Here is a 16,427-nt window from a genome sequence, read left to right on the forward strand (position 1 = left end):
TGAAGAAAGTGTTTGGAAAAATCCATATTATTTATTTGCATTTATTATTTCATTATGGAATGTTATGGTTTGTATTGATTTTGGTATATTGTACTTGACTTCTCTGAATCTGTTTTGTATATTGTACAGTTTATGGATACATTAATCAGATTCCTGTTCTGACATAACCAGTTTTTCTGATTTATTTAGTTTATAATGATACAGTTGATATTTTTGTCCTTAGCATACATTGGAGAGCAAGTCAAAACGCAAAGAGTCTGTGTCAGCTTTTGAAAGTGGTGATCAGCCCACATCAACTGTGGCGTCATCCATCTATGAATCAGTTGTCTTCTCAGGGAACATAGTTAAAAGTATTCACACAGGAGAGAATGAGGATTCAGCAGCACCAAGTGAAGCCGCTTGTATCCCAGATCATTCTTTAGCTCATGGTGAGTTGCAGTTTTGTACCTCATTTCTCTAATATATTTTAATGGCAGCAAAAGTTTCGGCATATACTGTGAATGTATTCCCTGAAACTAATTTCTGTGGGCAGTGAAGGGAATGTAGGACATTCCCATTAATTTAAAGGAAACATTGAAATTTGAAGTAATGATTCTAGTAGTGAATTATGAGTTTTTTACAGTTTATATGTTTGAAATTATAGATACTAAAAAACTATCCCTCTAGCACCCTGTTCTCAGGCTTCTTAATCTTTGTTCTTCCCTCAGTGTGAGAAACCCAAGTTTTATACACATACAAAGCAACAGGTAAAAGTATATATTTTAATCTTTATGTTACTTGAGAGCAGACAGGAAGACAAAATTTTGAACTGCATGTTAAGAAATGTTTCCTGAATTTAATCTGCTCCCAATTTCTTCATGGATTCAAATTTGGTTTTTTTTAGTAGATTCTGGTGGTGGAGAAATGCAAGCAGAAGGCAGATTCAATAAGCCAGAAGGTTCCAGAAAGGATGAGCAACAGCAGCAGCCTTTAAGACAAGATGGTGGTAGCATGCCTGGGAGTGATGAGGGAACAATAAGAACATATGCTGGTCTTTCAGCAACAACTCAGGAACGTATACGCAGGTATGTTATGTTGTGATGTCAGTGAAGCATGTAAGTGTGATCATTGTTTGAATTGCTTACCTCTTTGCTTGCTTACTTATAAGTGTCTGTTGCACCATTGTTTTTTTACTTTCCATCCAACTGTCAATGAATTTCTCCTCATTACAGCCATCAGCAGCCTACATATTACATGTACAAAGTAAGAATTTTGATGTTGTTTAAATTATGCTTCTTACATATTTCTTTGGGTGTTGCCTTGTAGTATTTTCATGTATTCTTAGTTTCCTGGAAATCATGTAGCCGTAAGTGAATCACTTTAATGAAAGAAATGCAGTTTGTTAGAGAAATTCCAGACAGATGTATCTGATTTGCAAGGCTTTTTAATGTATCAGGTTTGAACGTGAGACAAAGGCAATGCTACAGCGTGATCTTACAAGACAGCGCCGTGACACTGAATGGAGAGAAGCAGATAAGAAGAGAATTGAAATACAACTGCAGCAGGCAAAACGTGACATGGAAAGTGAAGACTTTCTGGATGAAATTGCTGATAACCCATCAGGTATTATCATGGCCAGGCAGATATCTGCCTTCAGAAGGCATGGTTTTTTTATTACAATTATTAAATGCTTTATTTTTTTCTCAAGTCATTAATAGATGATTTCCAGTTAATTTCTTCATAAAACAAGAACAACCATCCAAATTAAATCCTTTGTACTGATTTTATTTTTGTTTCCCAAACAGATATTACAAAGAAGATCAGTGGGATAAACAGCATTCTTGAACATGACAAGAAGTATTCAGTTAGTGACAATTCAAATCATGCCTCTAGTATTGGGTGCAAACTCTCATCATCATCTCTGCTGTCATCTTCTGTTAATAGTAATAATCTAACTTCATCCACTAAGTCTGAATCATCTTCTTTAACTTCTCTCACTTGTCAATCAAATCTTATGACATCATCAAAAGACCAAGGAAATACTCAGACCAAAGTAGGATTGCCATGGAGCCCTGTTGATAGAAGCCATTCATCTACATTACAAAAATTCACCCAGACAAAGAAAGTGGGAACAACACATATCTTCCCTGATAACCAAAAAAAATTGGGAAGAGTAGAAAATGGCAGTGTTACCAGTTCTTCTTCTTCTTCAGCTGATGTAGTAGCAGTGAGTACAAGGTAAGCTTATAATTTGAAGTTGGAGCAAACAAAAAAAGGTAACAAACTACAAGTGTTGATAAAAATCTACAACCAGTCTGAAATTCATTTGTTTCTTAGCTAAAGTGCAATTTTAATTCAGCATAAAAAACAAAACAAAACAGAGCATGTTACCTGTTTATGTAATTAATTGTCACCTAATGTGAACATAATTTAAGTAATTAAGTTTCATTTTCAGCAAATCTATGAAGCTCATGCTCAAGAGATATGTAATCCACCCTGTCAAATTTTTCAGGAAACCATACCCATTATATTTCCTTAATCAATATGTCATTGATACTGTGCTGAACCATGTGTAAAAAGTATTTCTTACTATTGTGTCCTACTGTGCTCCACGCTTTGGGTTTTTCCATAGTGTACAGAAATGAAAAGATGTCACAGAGATTTGTATTCCTGTAGGGAAGAATGAAGAATTTATTCATTTTAAGGGTAATTTAACATTTTTAATCTTCGAGCTTGGCAGTTCACTGTCTGTGTACTTGATATCAGCTTTACAAAACTAAACTTGGACATAAATAGGATTTTCTCTTCATATTTTTTAGATTAAGATGATGATAAACAAGTATTTATAGTAACAGCAGTTAAGGCACAAAGGTGTCCTTCCCAGAAGAAGGGATATGGGTGCATATGCATTTTGAAGATGCAGTTGAAACTACTATTATTATTTCTGAATAAAAACTTACTTTGTTCTTGTTTAAGTGCATCTCTGCTTCCTGGGAGACCAGACACAGAAGGTACTAGTAACAAGCTTAGTGGCAGCAATCTGTTAACACACTCCTCTGTGACCACCACATTACCTTCATCCGCACAGCATGTGCTTCAGCATGGAAAATCTGCAGAGAATCTCCATGCGTCTGCCCAGCAGCACACAAACACCAGGTTTGATGCACAGAAAGGTGCACCTCCACCAAATGGAACACTCAAGAAGTTCAAAACAGGAAAGGAGCAGGTTAGTTCACACTTTGGCTTGTATGTAGTATTTTTTTCTGGACACTTATACGAATTGACATCACATAATAACTTATAAGAGATTTCACTGTTACATGTGTTCTTAGATTTAAGGACTTGTTGAAGTGTTTGGTAGAGGTTTAGAATTTGGGATAAAAGTGTTTTTTCACTATAATTTAAAATGCTAAGCACCGAAGGGAACATTTAATTTTAGGTGTGCTTTATATTATGTCAGATGTGGAAGAGGTTTAGGTCACTCTGGAGTTAATGTCTGTGATCGATTATGTTTTCATGTTGTTATGTTATTGCACACCATTTAAAAGTTTTTTACAATTGATTTACTTTATAGCTTGAGTTGGTACCACCAGTATTATCTTCACAGCCACCATCACCGTTAACTGGATCATTGCGATGTGGCTCACTTGACTCACTACAGGAAGCATATAGCAGTGAACTTCCACATAGTGACATCTCTGATGATGGTGAGTCTCTTTTACTTAGTCAAATTGGCATGGTATATTAAATTTGTAGGAATTCTCCATTTTTCCTATGAAGAATAATTTCAGATGTAATCAAAGAGACTGTGGCATTTGGCGTAAGAGGAGCAACTGGATTATAATTGCAGCTATTTCTCTCAAGCTTTCTAGGAGATTAAATAGAAATGTTGAAGTAAGGAAACATTCACAGCTGGATTATATTTTTAAAATAAAATGAGATACCTTTAATCCCCAGAAAACAGAATTGTATAAATATTTATATGTTGAAGGTACCAATTTTCAGAAGTTGTACTTTAATATTGGCATGTCCTTCACTTAATAATTACTTTTATTGGTAAATGGTCCCTCATGTGTATGAAGTTAAATATGTATTATCATATACCTGTGAGTGTGGAAATAGTCTTGCTGTTTTAGTTATGGATTATAGTACCTCTACTTTCACATAATGTTTGCTACACAAGGTTATATGTGTCCTGGAATTAAGAACCTAGTTGTCCCCATTGAGTTTTCATCATATTATTTGAGTATTCTCTCTTGCTGTTATTGGATGTTTTAGTAACCTTTCATCCATTAGACATGCTATGTTATTTTGAGGATTGCAGTCTGCCATCCATCCAGAGGTAAAAGGCTGTCAATTTATGTCATGCTGATAAAAAGAATAAACAGCTGTGGCAGAAATCATTGCTTTGTATGTAACTTATAATATTTATATGTATGATCCTATTACACCTTGTAATATTTTTACCATTCTTGTATAAACAGGATTTTCAAAACAGTGCAGTTTCATAATAACATCATTTATGTGAACCACATTTAGTGAGATTTCATGGAAATTATGGAGGAATATGGAAGAACATTCCCATTGCAAAGCATAAGTCATTTTTGACCATTCTCAGTGTCACCAGTAAATATAATTTTGTGTTCACAGCCACTGAGTCCCTTTTAAGGGAAGTTGCATCACATTATTTGTGTTAGAGGACATACATTATACTTTTTTAAAATTTGTTTTGTTATGGTATTAATTATAAAGTGAAACAGTAGCAATTGCATTTGTTGCAGAGGAGATGTCATGGGAGGCAGGGTGGAAACTTTGTAGGCTGCATGCTAAAATACCATTGTGTATTTATTGTTCATTACTGACTAAATGTCCATTAAAATGTCACCACGAGGTTTCAACATAGAGTATAGATGAAAACAAAGGTGATGCAATAAAGATATTTATATTGTCACAAATAATAATTTACATTGTGGGCTGTGGTCTTCTGGATTATGATGCCTTGTAGTCATTTTGTGGTTAATAACATGTCAGAGGACCATATTTCCTCCTTCTACTACCCTGGGGATTGAAGCAACATGTTCCTGAAACATTGATAGCTACCTATGAGATACACATCACAAACCAGAGAACCATAACCCATACTGGTCAGCCTAAACTGAGGTATCTGTTCATTTCAGTAAAAAACAAAATTGACAGTATTCCTTTTGTCACTGAATAACAAAACACATTATTGTCTTGAATACTTTTTAATCATTGTCCCTGTGACAAGTGGAATAGACTGGCTGCATTCATAATCTCTATGCAAGAAATTAACTCCAATACATCATAGTGATTGCTGTGTTAGATTTGGTCTCCCTGAGAAATTAGTTATTCTTATAATCTGTCTCTTTTTTAAGAATTGTTTTTGCATAGCAATTAAACTTGTATGTTATAACATACAAGAATAAAATTTAACTGTTCTGTTTCCATCTACTCAAGTATTACCCTTCTCCAGTGGTCCTTGGAGAGTTTTTTAGATTGCATTGGCCACTGAATTCCGAAGCTTTTAAAGGTGTGCTTGCTGCACAATATGAAGGAGAATGTGGATACTAACAAAAGGAATTAACAAAATGTGTTCTCTTTAAATATAACATAATTAAAATATAATAGTTGTTTGCATACGATCGTACATTGAAGAATTTTGCCATTTATTTCTTTTTGGTGATTCAAGTTGAAACCAAGATACAGATTTTTAAGTATGGTGAACAAGACAGTGTTATCAAATATGTAAAAAATTAAATCTGTGGCGTAACAGCTCCAGAGAGCCAAAGCCGACTAGCTTGACTGCTGGTCTCACGTTCACATGCCTAAGCAGAGGTGAACGATCATCCAACCAGATACAGGGTGACGTGTGGTCAGCACGACGAACTCCCAGCCATTGCTAGCTTTCCTGACCGGATTACGCTACCCATTGTAGCTCCCCAATTTCCTCACGATGCTGGGTTGGCACCGGTCCCATACACTGGTCGAAAATCTCATGAGAAAATTTCTTCTCCCCCGACACTCGAGCCAGCACGCATTCCGTATCGCCGGTCCGAAGCATGATGCCTCAGACCACGTGGTACGGCGCGGGACGTTATCAAATATGTACACAAATTAAAAATTTACAGCAATCAGTTTTGCCACATTACTGTATTGAGTGGAAGTATAAACAAAACATAACAATATCATAAATTAGAAAATATATATATATTTAGTTTCACTCCAATATTTATAGTTGTATAATTGTTACTTTTAAGGAGTTTTAACTCTTCTGTGGAATATTTGTGCGTGATAGTTACGGAACAAATGGTTTTAAATGCAGTAGGAATGGATTCATCTGGCTTATGATAGGGACCAGTGGCAGGCTGTTGCGAATACAATAATGAAACTTCAGGTTACGTGAAAGGTGGGAATTTTCGTGACTAGTTGAGTGTACTGTTAGCTTCTCAAGAAGGATTCTGCATATCGGAGTTAGTAGTTAGCTACAGAGTTTCTTTGAAAGAATAAAACACAATGAATTATAGCCATATACCACATCATTACTTTCTTTTTATTATTTCACTAAATAAGGACTGACTCTGTTTTTGTTTTTTGTTTTTTTTATGGGAATGCACTTCCATAATGTTGTAATTCTTATGAAACTTAAATTTATTTGTTTTAATTTAAGAAGATTAGTAAGATACCATGCCCATGTTATAAATAATCTATAAACATACTCAATGAAATGCAGCAGAATGAATGAATCATTGTTTTTGACTTGGCATTGAAGAACCATTTAACCTTATGAAATTAATTCTTGTTTTTGTCTCCTGTTCTCTTTATTAATTTTCACTTATCACCTCATGGATGGGTGAGTGCAGGAGGTTGCTTCTTCTCCTGGACCCGCAAGATTCTTGCCATTAACAAAAAAATATCTAGGTACATAACAATGTTAGTTAGTACGTGACTGTGCTAATTATCACTGTGCTTGCTGAATTAGGATTTGTATGGATATCCTTCAGTCCAGTGCTTTTTCAGTTTTGTAATGTTGATATGATTTAAAGGGGCTGAACTGAAAAATTCTATCTTATATATAGGTAAGTCATGGTTTGTTTTTCAGCAGACACTGAAACCAGGTACTTTTGTAAATCATTACATTTAAAATACCATATTTGAAGAAGTAATAACAGGTGGTTATAGTAGTAAAGTATGAGAAATTTGAAAATTGTACCCTGACTGAAATGATTATCATCATTTGCAGTTGAGGAACTAGGAGTATTTCCTGTTCTGGCTTCAGCCTTCCATCACTTACATGCATATCTATAAGATTTGATAGTAATTTCCTTTTTTCCATAAGCTTGAACTGTCTTCATAGAATCTTTAAAGTGGAACTTTTAAATTTTTAAATTGATCTACCAGATCAGTATTGGTATCAAAACAAATCAAAATCATAAATTTTAAAGTGGAACTTTCCAAGCTAAGGGACAGGCCTTTAGTTGTTTTATTATTTCTTTTTTGCACTTTGTTCAGAACCCTCCCTATTAACAGCTTATTCACAAGAAAAATAGCACTAGAAATTGTTTTCATGTAATCACAATGTGGTATGTAAAGAGCAAAACAAAATTGTATGTTAGTTTTCCTAGTTTGGTTTGGTTGTTGTGTCTGTGCGAAGTAACCCAGTTTGAAGTTGTTCTTGGAATCTTGAATGAGGTGGGTTGATATCCATTATTCCAAGTCCTGAAAGATGTTTCACTCTCCTCTTACACCATTTCTGTCTTTTGTGGTCTGCTCAGAAGAATGATTGACTTCTGGATTACACTGTCTTACTATGCTAAAATGTGTGCAGTTGATGGAAGATCTAATGGTTACCATGTACATTTCTTACATAGTATAATGAACAAACACCAAAAAAATCTGCAAGCACAGTATGGATATTTTAAATTAAAATATTTTTGCTGATCAGTAAAAAAGGAAGCCAATACAAATTACATTTGACTTTCACCATTTTTACTGATTACCAAAGATACCATATAGTAATTTTTATCATAGTCCATAAATAGGAAGTAATACTGAATATAAAATTGAAATTATGAAACATAAATACAGCAAAACCTGAAAAAATCTCTGTGTAATGAAGTCCTCATGATAATAGAGAAAAAACTGGCTTCTGGTCAGGTGAAATGTGTGTCATGTATGGGCATGAACATGTGTCATTTTCTCCATAAGAGAAACTCATTAATAATTGTTGCCAGCAAACAGCTAATTACAGTTGACCTTCACAGTGGAGATGTGAGTCACTATTGTTGGCAGTTTTTAGCTCTCACACATGTTGAAACAGGTGAAATAAAATAAAACAAGTCATCATTCACACAGGGATGAATAAAAACAACCAGAAAATTGTATTTTCATCTAATCCTTTTCTTACATTCAGACATTCAAAGACATAGATGTTGCATTAACAAAGGCCCTCTAACCGATGTCAAGTTTTGCATTCTATAACTGTGAAGAAATGGGGGGGGGGGGGGGCAGAAGAGGATATCAATAAAATAATTGCCTTTTTGCTCATCATTCTTCATTTTTCACTTGTTATGGACAAGAATACAAGTGGGTTTGTTTGCATCCTGTTCATGACTTATATAACAAGATGCAAAGTTTGGGTCTCTCTTGAATTTTACTGCTCGGTAATGTATGTAGCTATACATGTTTCATAGTGAAACTGTGTTTAGGTACATAGTGGAACCAATTCTTTGTTTCACGTATGTAGAAAGTTACCATTGCACTGCCAGAAGGATATCCAGCCATATCTAGGAACCAACACATAACAAGCATGCTGTAATTGTCATAGTAACTTTTTCCCTTTGATCCTGCTGCTGTGTTTCGTAATTAAATGTTGAAACATAATATTTAAGATTACGCATGTTTGTCTCATGTGCTTTGTTATGAAAGTGGTGCAGAGCTCATAACTGTGGGCTGCAGAAGACTTGAATGGTGCAGGTTTGTTTTAAAATTTTCAAATAACATGCAGAAATTGGTATTACTAAAAATATATTCTCACACTCAGTGGTGCTGTGAACTGTGTGGAGTTGCAGTATTATACCACTGAAATAAATGGATGCAAGGGTGTGTGTGAGCTACTTTCTAATGATTGTAGCTGATAGTGGCGTGGAAACTTGTTCTAAGGGTACAGACACACGAATTCCCAATCTAAAATATCCTTTCCTATTTATTTCTCTTGAACATCAACATGACAGCAAGATACAAGAATTTTATGGTGCACTGACAGTGCTCACACTGTTATAATTGTATTTTGAATTATATTCATACTAAATCTGTTACATTGCCACAGTTTTAACATGCAGAATAATGTTTGTAGCAAGATAGAAATTATGTGGCATGATTACAAATGATCTTTATTTTTTGAGTAATTTAAGCCATCCACATTAATGATCATTTAGGACATAAAGAACAGTATTGGTAATTTTTATTTCCACTTGCAGGTTTTGAATTTGAGAACCATTGGACACTTTATCCAAGTCAAAATGATAATAGGTCTTATTCCACACATTGCATAACATGCAATGCCAGTTGATTGGCATGCACCTCAAATTGTAACTTCCAGTTCATTGAGATTCAGACTGTTTACAGACTGTAGAAGGCCGATTTATGGCATGTGTGGTCTGTCCTAACATAATCGCATACATCCTGCACTGATTGTGGTTAATTTGTAAAAGTATTTGCAAGATGCAGATAAGTACTGCTGCCTCATGGTAACATTTTTCACATTGCACATTTTGTTCCCTTCCAACTTCTTTACAGTGTGGGTTTAATATTTGTGGTAGCTGAGTGCCAATTAGGTTGTTTAATTATTTGATGTAAGGAGCACCATTCTTGTTGGCAGTTGCTCAGCATTGATTCACTTTAGCTGCAACTTGCATGAATATCACTGCAAAGCATACATTAAAATACCTCTTAACACCAGGAAAACATGTTAAAGCTGCTTCTTAGAAGTACAAAATATACCACTCTTCTGTAACAGTACTATCAATATGTTTTTATTCAGTGGAACCTCAATTAGCTGATTGAAATATTATGGAATTTTTAAGCCATAATCTTCCTTGGGGACATGCCCTGGCTTTCTTATGTGAATTTTTCTTATATTCATCACTATGTAAGCGTATTAAAAATTATAGAATATGTGATCAGTTATTTGGCTATCTGAGATTTGAGGTTCTATCTCCCCCTTTCCAGTTTTGTTTTATGTTTAATAGTAACCATGATCAAATCGTGTCAGATACTTGAGGTTCTACAGCGATTAAAGTATCTACAGCTGATAGAGTAGATATGATATTTGCCACACATGTAACTTACTCTTGTTTTTAAAAAGAAATTGTTTGGCAGATGTGTTAGTCCTCCTCCCCATTTCTGTCCTGAAGATAAGATGTCTTCATCCTGTGTGGAGGACTGGAGTAAAGAGTAGTGATGACCCCTCCCTTCAAAATGGCCTGATATTTGGCGGTGGTCACTTGTTTTTTGTCACTGTAGTGTCTTTTGATTGAACCATGACAGGTACTATGTATCATATTTGAGAACCATATGTTTTTGTTCATTTCATAATCAGATAATCAGGAGTTTGTCTGGATTATGACTGATACTTTTTTAGTGCAGCATTTACTTTGTAGGTCTGTATTTTGCCTGTGTATCATTTATAGCAGTATTTGCATGCTCTGGTTAAATTCAGTATGGAGAACATGTGCATAGCTTCTTTATAGCTGAAGTCTGTTTGTTTTCCTTCTTGAGAATTTTGACTGTTACCATTAAGAAGCATTATCTGTTAATTTATTTTCTTTATGGTTTATTTAATAATTGTCACTAGTTCATACTATATAGTATCGAATGATACGGTGATTAATGAATTGTAAAGGATATATAAAGAAACAGTCATGTCCTAGTGAAACTTTTCATATGACAATTACTGTCAAAATTAGTTAGTTTTTATAGCAAATGCAATCCAGTCCTTGCCCTATTAATGATAAACATAGAACAGCTTTTGTTGATAAGTGTGTTATGTGCCTAATTCTGCTGCTAAATCTGTAAAATAAAGCCATGACTCTCATTCGGCAACATAAATCTCAGATCTGATATCAGTGAAGGCTCTCCACATAATTAGTTCATATTCAGTGTGCATGCAATGAACTCTGCAATGTATGAAATGGTACTCCGTGCTGAATTTACACTTGTGTTTAATTCTTCTTTTACTGAATGTGTGTCTCTTTTCTAAACCTTTGATGTTCATAGCTGACATAAGTATTCTTCCCAGCTTAAAATTGATCAATAAGTTAGTACTGTTTTCAGAAGTATCCTGAAAATGTAAGAATTAACTATGTTAACAAAATTTTGTTCATGTGCAGAACATCAAAATGATTACAACCGCATTAATTTGTGGGACTAATTTTCTGTTGTTTACAGATTTTCTGTGAGTTGAATGAAGTTTTATGCTAAATGTATGTTAATTAGCCAGTTAATCAAGCTGTATATATAAATATAAGAAATTTCTATAGACTTATTTCTCAGTTATATTAACTTCTAGGATCAGTGGTTATTGATTTTTCTTTCGGTTCAGAGATGATAACTAGATTTTTATCAGTCAAGAATGTACATTATTGATCATAAGTATTGGTTATGCATCTCCATAACAATAGTTATTAAAATCTGTGAGTACACACAAAAACACAATTAGGCATTGAAAAGTACTGAATTGGTGATTGGATAATGTGAGGTGAAATATTAATTCTGAAGTTGATCAGCAAACTAATTTATTTAATTAATTATAGCTTTGCAGTCATTTTGGAGTTCTGAGTACACTTTACCTTCCTGTAAATGGTAAAACAGGTTCAGCGAATAAATTTATTATTTTGTTAGTTTGTCAGTATAACAATGTTAACCGTTGGTGGAATTTGATGCCTTGGTATTAGGTCATGCAGCTCCACACATTACAATGTATACTTATGTTCAGATATATGTAAACTATTATTAGATTAAGTAAGATTTCAGATATGAGGTAATTCTGTTTTTAGAAGTAGAAAAGTAGTTTTGAGAATCCTGTAGGGTGAGACCTGTATGTGGTTGGTTGATGAAAGAATGGTAACTTTGTATTTCTTTTTCTTAATTTTTTTAATTCTCCCTTCTTCTGCCCCTCTCCACTTTGCATTTGTTCTTCCCATTTGCCAATGACGGAAATAGACAGGCAGCTAGCCCGAGCCTATGGTGCTTCCTGTCACATTTACATCCACAAACAACCTTCATCAGCAAACCCTCAAGCACCACTACCGCCACCGGCAGCCCTGGTTGCCCCATCAACAGCAGCAGCAGCACTGCCCACCACCATCACCACTACCACCATGCAGGCCTCAAGTTTGCACCATCAGAAGCATTAGGCAGGTTGCGGAGAGGTAAGGAGGGGTCTCCTTGCCCCCTCAACTGCTGCTGCTGGCTGCATTTCCCTTCACTCTATATTTATATTCTCTGCCTTGCGCTCTCACACATCACGCACCTAACTCACCTGCCTGACAGTTTTATGTTATTAATTGTGTCATGTTGTTCATTTTATTTTCATATGTAGTGTTTTAATACTGAAGTTGATTTCTGGCTTGATAATTGGACCATTGCCACTCACATTAACAGGGGCTTACATTTTTTTCCTCCAGGCATTCTTGTGTTAATAATGTGATGTTACTTGTATGCCAGATTCTGTTAATAGTTGACTAATATGCACGTTTAGTTTTAATTATATTATTATTGGTATGAACAGGAGGCATTAAATTTTCTGTAAAAAAATGCAAGTCCACTAATTGGCTACTTTTTATCATCACATTCATGTCATATTGTTATGTGTTTTTAAGTCCTAAGCTGTTGGGAAGTGCAGTATCTATGGAACTCAAAAAAGCAGATTTGATAAAAGTGTCACAATGTATAAAAAAATTTAGTAGGAAAATATGAAGGGAATAGACACTTTCAAGAACTAGGCATAGGTGGGAAGATAATATTAACATAGATCTTAATGGAGTTGGATGCAAAGATATGAACTGAATTAATTTTTCTTTGGAATGGGACCAATGGCAAGTTCTTGTGAACACAGTGATGAAGCTTTGTAATTGGATCAGCTTAGTTTCTGGAGAAAGACCCTGCCCCATGGGGTAATTTAGTTAGTTAAATTCAGTTTTGATGTTTGAAGCATAAAATTTGAGGATGTAGTATGTTGTTAATGAGTCTTCCTGTTACAGAAAGTAAATATACTTGTGTTTCAAACAATTTGGGCATTCAAGTTTCAGGCTAATGTCTGTTTAGTAGGTTATGTATAGCTGGAAGATTGCTTTTTGTTTATAAAGTTTCAAAATTCACCATCTCATTTGTACAGTATCACAGTATGCAAAGGTACGAGGTTGCACATAACTCGCTAATATGAGGCAAGACTGAGGAAGACTATGATATATCTCAGTCAGAATAGCTGGTGCTGCAACTGAGATTCAAATCAGGTATCTCCCAAATAGGCCAACAGATTATGTACATTACTACTGACCAAACCACCATTTTTATGGAGTATGTTTTATAAGGATCATCTTGATAGGTTGTCTCACATTAATTAAATTTCACACACTTTGTACATTTATCCCTAATATGTAGGAAGGGAAGGGTTCTGTATTAAAGTGTGTAATTACCATGATGGAGGAACTAAAAACTGTACTTTTAGTGTATACTTCTCTTACATCGAGGCTGTTATTTATAAGAACCATGTCTTACTGGTATGTAGTATGAAGAGACGATGAAATAGACATTCAGCGTTGTTAAATGTTTTCCTCTTCATGTTGGATTAATATTTGAAGACATTACTTTGTACTGTAATTGCTTCTGCCTGTTACTCGTAATATATCAGTATATGGAGATATTTTAATGTTGAGTGGCGACTGTGTGAATTAATAGTGATGAATAGTTCATATTTATAAACTTGCATTCATTTGATTTGTTTAAACCTGAAATACAACATTTGCTAGCAATGCTTTAACACAACAAGGGTTCTGCTTATTCATATTTAAGGCAGAAACTAAAGGCTCAAGCTCTTAGCTGTACCATATAGCTAGTAATCATAGACGTATATGAAACAGTAAGAGAACATGGTGTTTAGAGATTTTTATTTGAGTAAGAAGAAAATTATCTTAGGGCAATGCATGTTTCTTTCATCAGTTTCTTTAATATGCTGACATTTTTTAGTTTAATTCAAGTTTTAGTTTTTGAAGTTCCTACTGTTTGTTAGTGATTTAACTGACAAGGAAAATCCAAGTGAATGTTGCAAGTAGCCTTCAGAAATCATGTTTTATATACAATCTCCAGCATATATAGTTCATTACTGTGTGATCTGTTCTTTCTCTTTTGACTGTATATAGGATAATTTTTGTAACAGAGTGGAAAGTCTGTAACCTCACTCAGTTTGTTGTTTCATGTTTGCCAGTCATTTGTGTTCTGTCTACTATTTTGTATATACTCATTTCAATTCCTTGTTCTTGTGTGTCTTTATTATTTTTAATATAATTTTCTATAACACTGTTAGTAGAAGTCAGTAACATATCATCAGATATCTTTTATTTTGCAAGGACAAATCGAGTAGTGTATTTGGAGATTAACTGGTGAATAATGTAATGTCATAGGATGGTGGTACTTTGATGTACCATCTTTGAACCATTTTATTCTTTATAAAATGGAATTTTGTTGCAGGAACTGGATTACATGAGTATTTTGTATTTTGGAGTGTAATGTTTTTAAACGTGATGCATTATTTTTATTGCTTTCTAATATTTTATGTGTGATAGTTCTTTCTATCCCTAACTATTGTGGGAGATTTTAGTTCCTGTTGCACATGAACCACACTGGATTAATAAGGATTTGCCTTCAGGTATTCAATTTCTTAAAAGTAAGAAACAAATGAAAAATCACTACCATTAAACATACTGTCTCAGTTGGTACATGATCTTGTCCTAATTGAATACTCTTACCTTAAATTAAACCATTATTGTTTAGGAAACGTGGTTTCCACATAATGTTAACAGTTTTTTAACTTTTCTTAGTCCTTTGTTATATTTTACTAATTACTAAGTTTTATTTAAAAATGTACAGCTCATATTTGCAGACATTGAAGACAGTGTGAAATACAGATAACAATATTTTGTGCTTGCAGTTACATATTATGTTTAATTTTATTAAATGTAACTTTAAACAGTCACGGAACACTTACCATTGGCATCATTCTTTATTTACTAGTTTTTTTAACTTCTTTCATTATTATCAGATATGTGTGTATTCTATTAATTGCATATATATTTAGAAATGTTTGCATTTATTTCTTTTGTGTTGATATGCCTGATAGAATTTTTAAGTTGCTGATGATTAAGTTCTTGCTGTTACAGTATAATATTGATGTTGTGTTGTGATAACCAACTGGCAGTGTCTGGGCTATTTAGTCTAATGAACTTCTTTACCATTGTTAATTTTATTCAGAAATGTCCACATATACATAGAATTACTTAAATGCCATCATTGTTTTATAATTTTGTCATAATTTCCATTTTGACAAGCATATATGTCGTCTGCAACACAGATTTTTTATTAACTGACCATGGAGGTTTAAGCATGTATATACATGATTACTAGTATAGTATTGTAAGGTATAGTATAGTATAGTGGTTTCCAGACTTCACATAAGGACATCCACCTCCTCATAAAACTAAAAACTGAATGTGTTGCCTACACAGCAGATTCACATGTAATTTAGAGATGGTAGTAAGAAAAAAATACTGTGTGACAATCTTACTTAATCAGCAGAGTTCTTGGAATGTGAATGTTGTTGGTAGAATGGTAGCCTTCTTTTGTTTTCGCTGAAAGTTAGTAATAATTATACTTTAGTCACTTACTAATATATATTATTTAACAACGAAGATGTTGATTTAATTCTGATCTCCAGATGTTCAGTAACATGTAGTTTTGAAATCATTAACACAGTAGATGTGTTATGTGTTGCACAAAACAATTTAGAGGGATGCATATGAAATTTGGCACTGAACTAATGAGTATACAGAATGAACTAGCAATCAGACACCTAGATTTATGATATGTATTACTGAATTATTTAATTATTGTCATCAAGTAAATTTAAATGAGCCTTTCTACTGTTTGGTCATATCAAAAAAATATAAAATAATAAACTAAAGAAAAATCATAAATATACACACACATATTCTCTCTTTCTCCATCAGGAGAATGTCTTTAATATCTCACCAAACTCAATTTATAACAAAATACTTGCACATTATAAAGAAATTTTGTACTCTCCTGACATGTGGTATGCAGTGAATGCATTTATGCAACCCTTATTTTTGAACAAAGAATTTTCATATGACCAA

At 33.9% G+C, this 16,427-nt stretch overlaps 1 protein-coding gene across 1 annotated transcript in view; it reads left to right on the forward strand.

Annotated features, from left to right (window-relative positions):
• Positions 1-16,427, forward strand: part of RhoGAP19D (Rho GTPase activating protein at 19D) — a 117,778-nt gene that overhangs the window by 97,096 nt on the left and 4,255 nt on the right. Inside the window, exons 23-30 of the mRNA XM_022061346.2 lie at positions 224-428; positions 884-1,064; positions 1,436-1,602; positions 1,785-2,217; positions 2,956-3,205; positions 3,554-3,686; positions 6,861-6,918; positions 12,220-12,428. Of these exons, the coding sequence (XP_021917038.2) occupies positions 224-428; positions 884-1,064; positions 1,436-1,602; positions 1,785-2,217; positions 2,956-3,205; positions 3,554-3,686; positions 6,861-6,918; positions 12,220-12,428 (1,636 nt within the window). The remainder of the gene's footprint in view (positions 1-223; positions 429-883; positions 1,065-1,435; positions 1,603-1,784; positions 2,218-2,955; positions 3,206-3,553; positions 3,687-6,860; positions 6,919-12,219; positions 12,429-16,427) is intronic.

This window comes from Zootermopsis nevadensis, unplaced genomic scaffold (genome assembly GCF_977971745.1).
Source record: "Zootermopsis nevadensis isolate Lab colony 2312 unplaced genomic scaffold, Znev_1.0 Znev_ptg000027l, whole genome shotgun sequence".
Classification (NCBI taxonomy): domain Eukaryota; kingdom Metazoa; phylum Arthropoda; class Insecta; order Blattodea; family Termopsidae; genus Zootermopsis; species Zootermopsis nevadensis.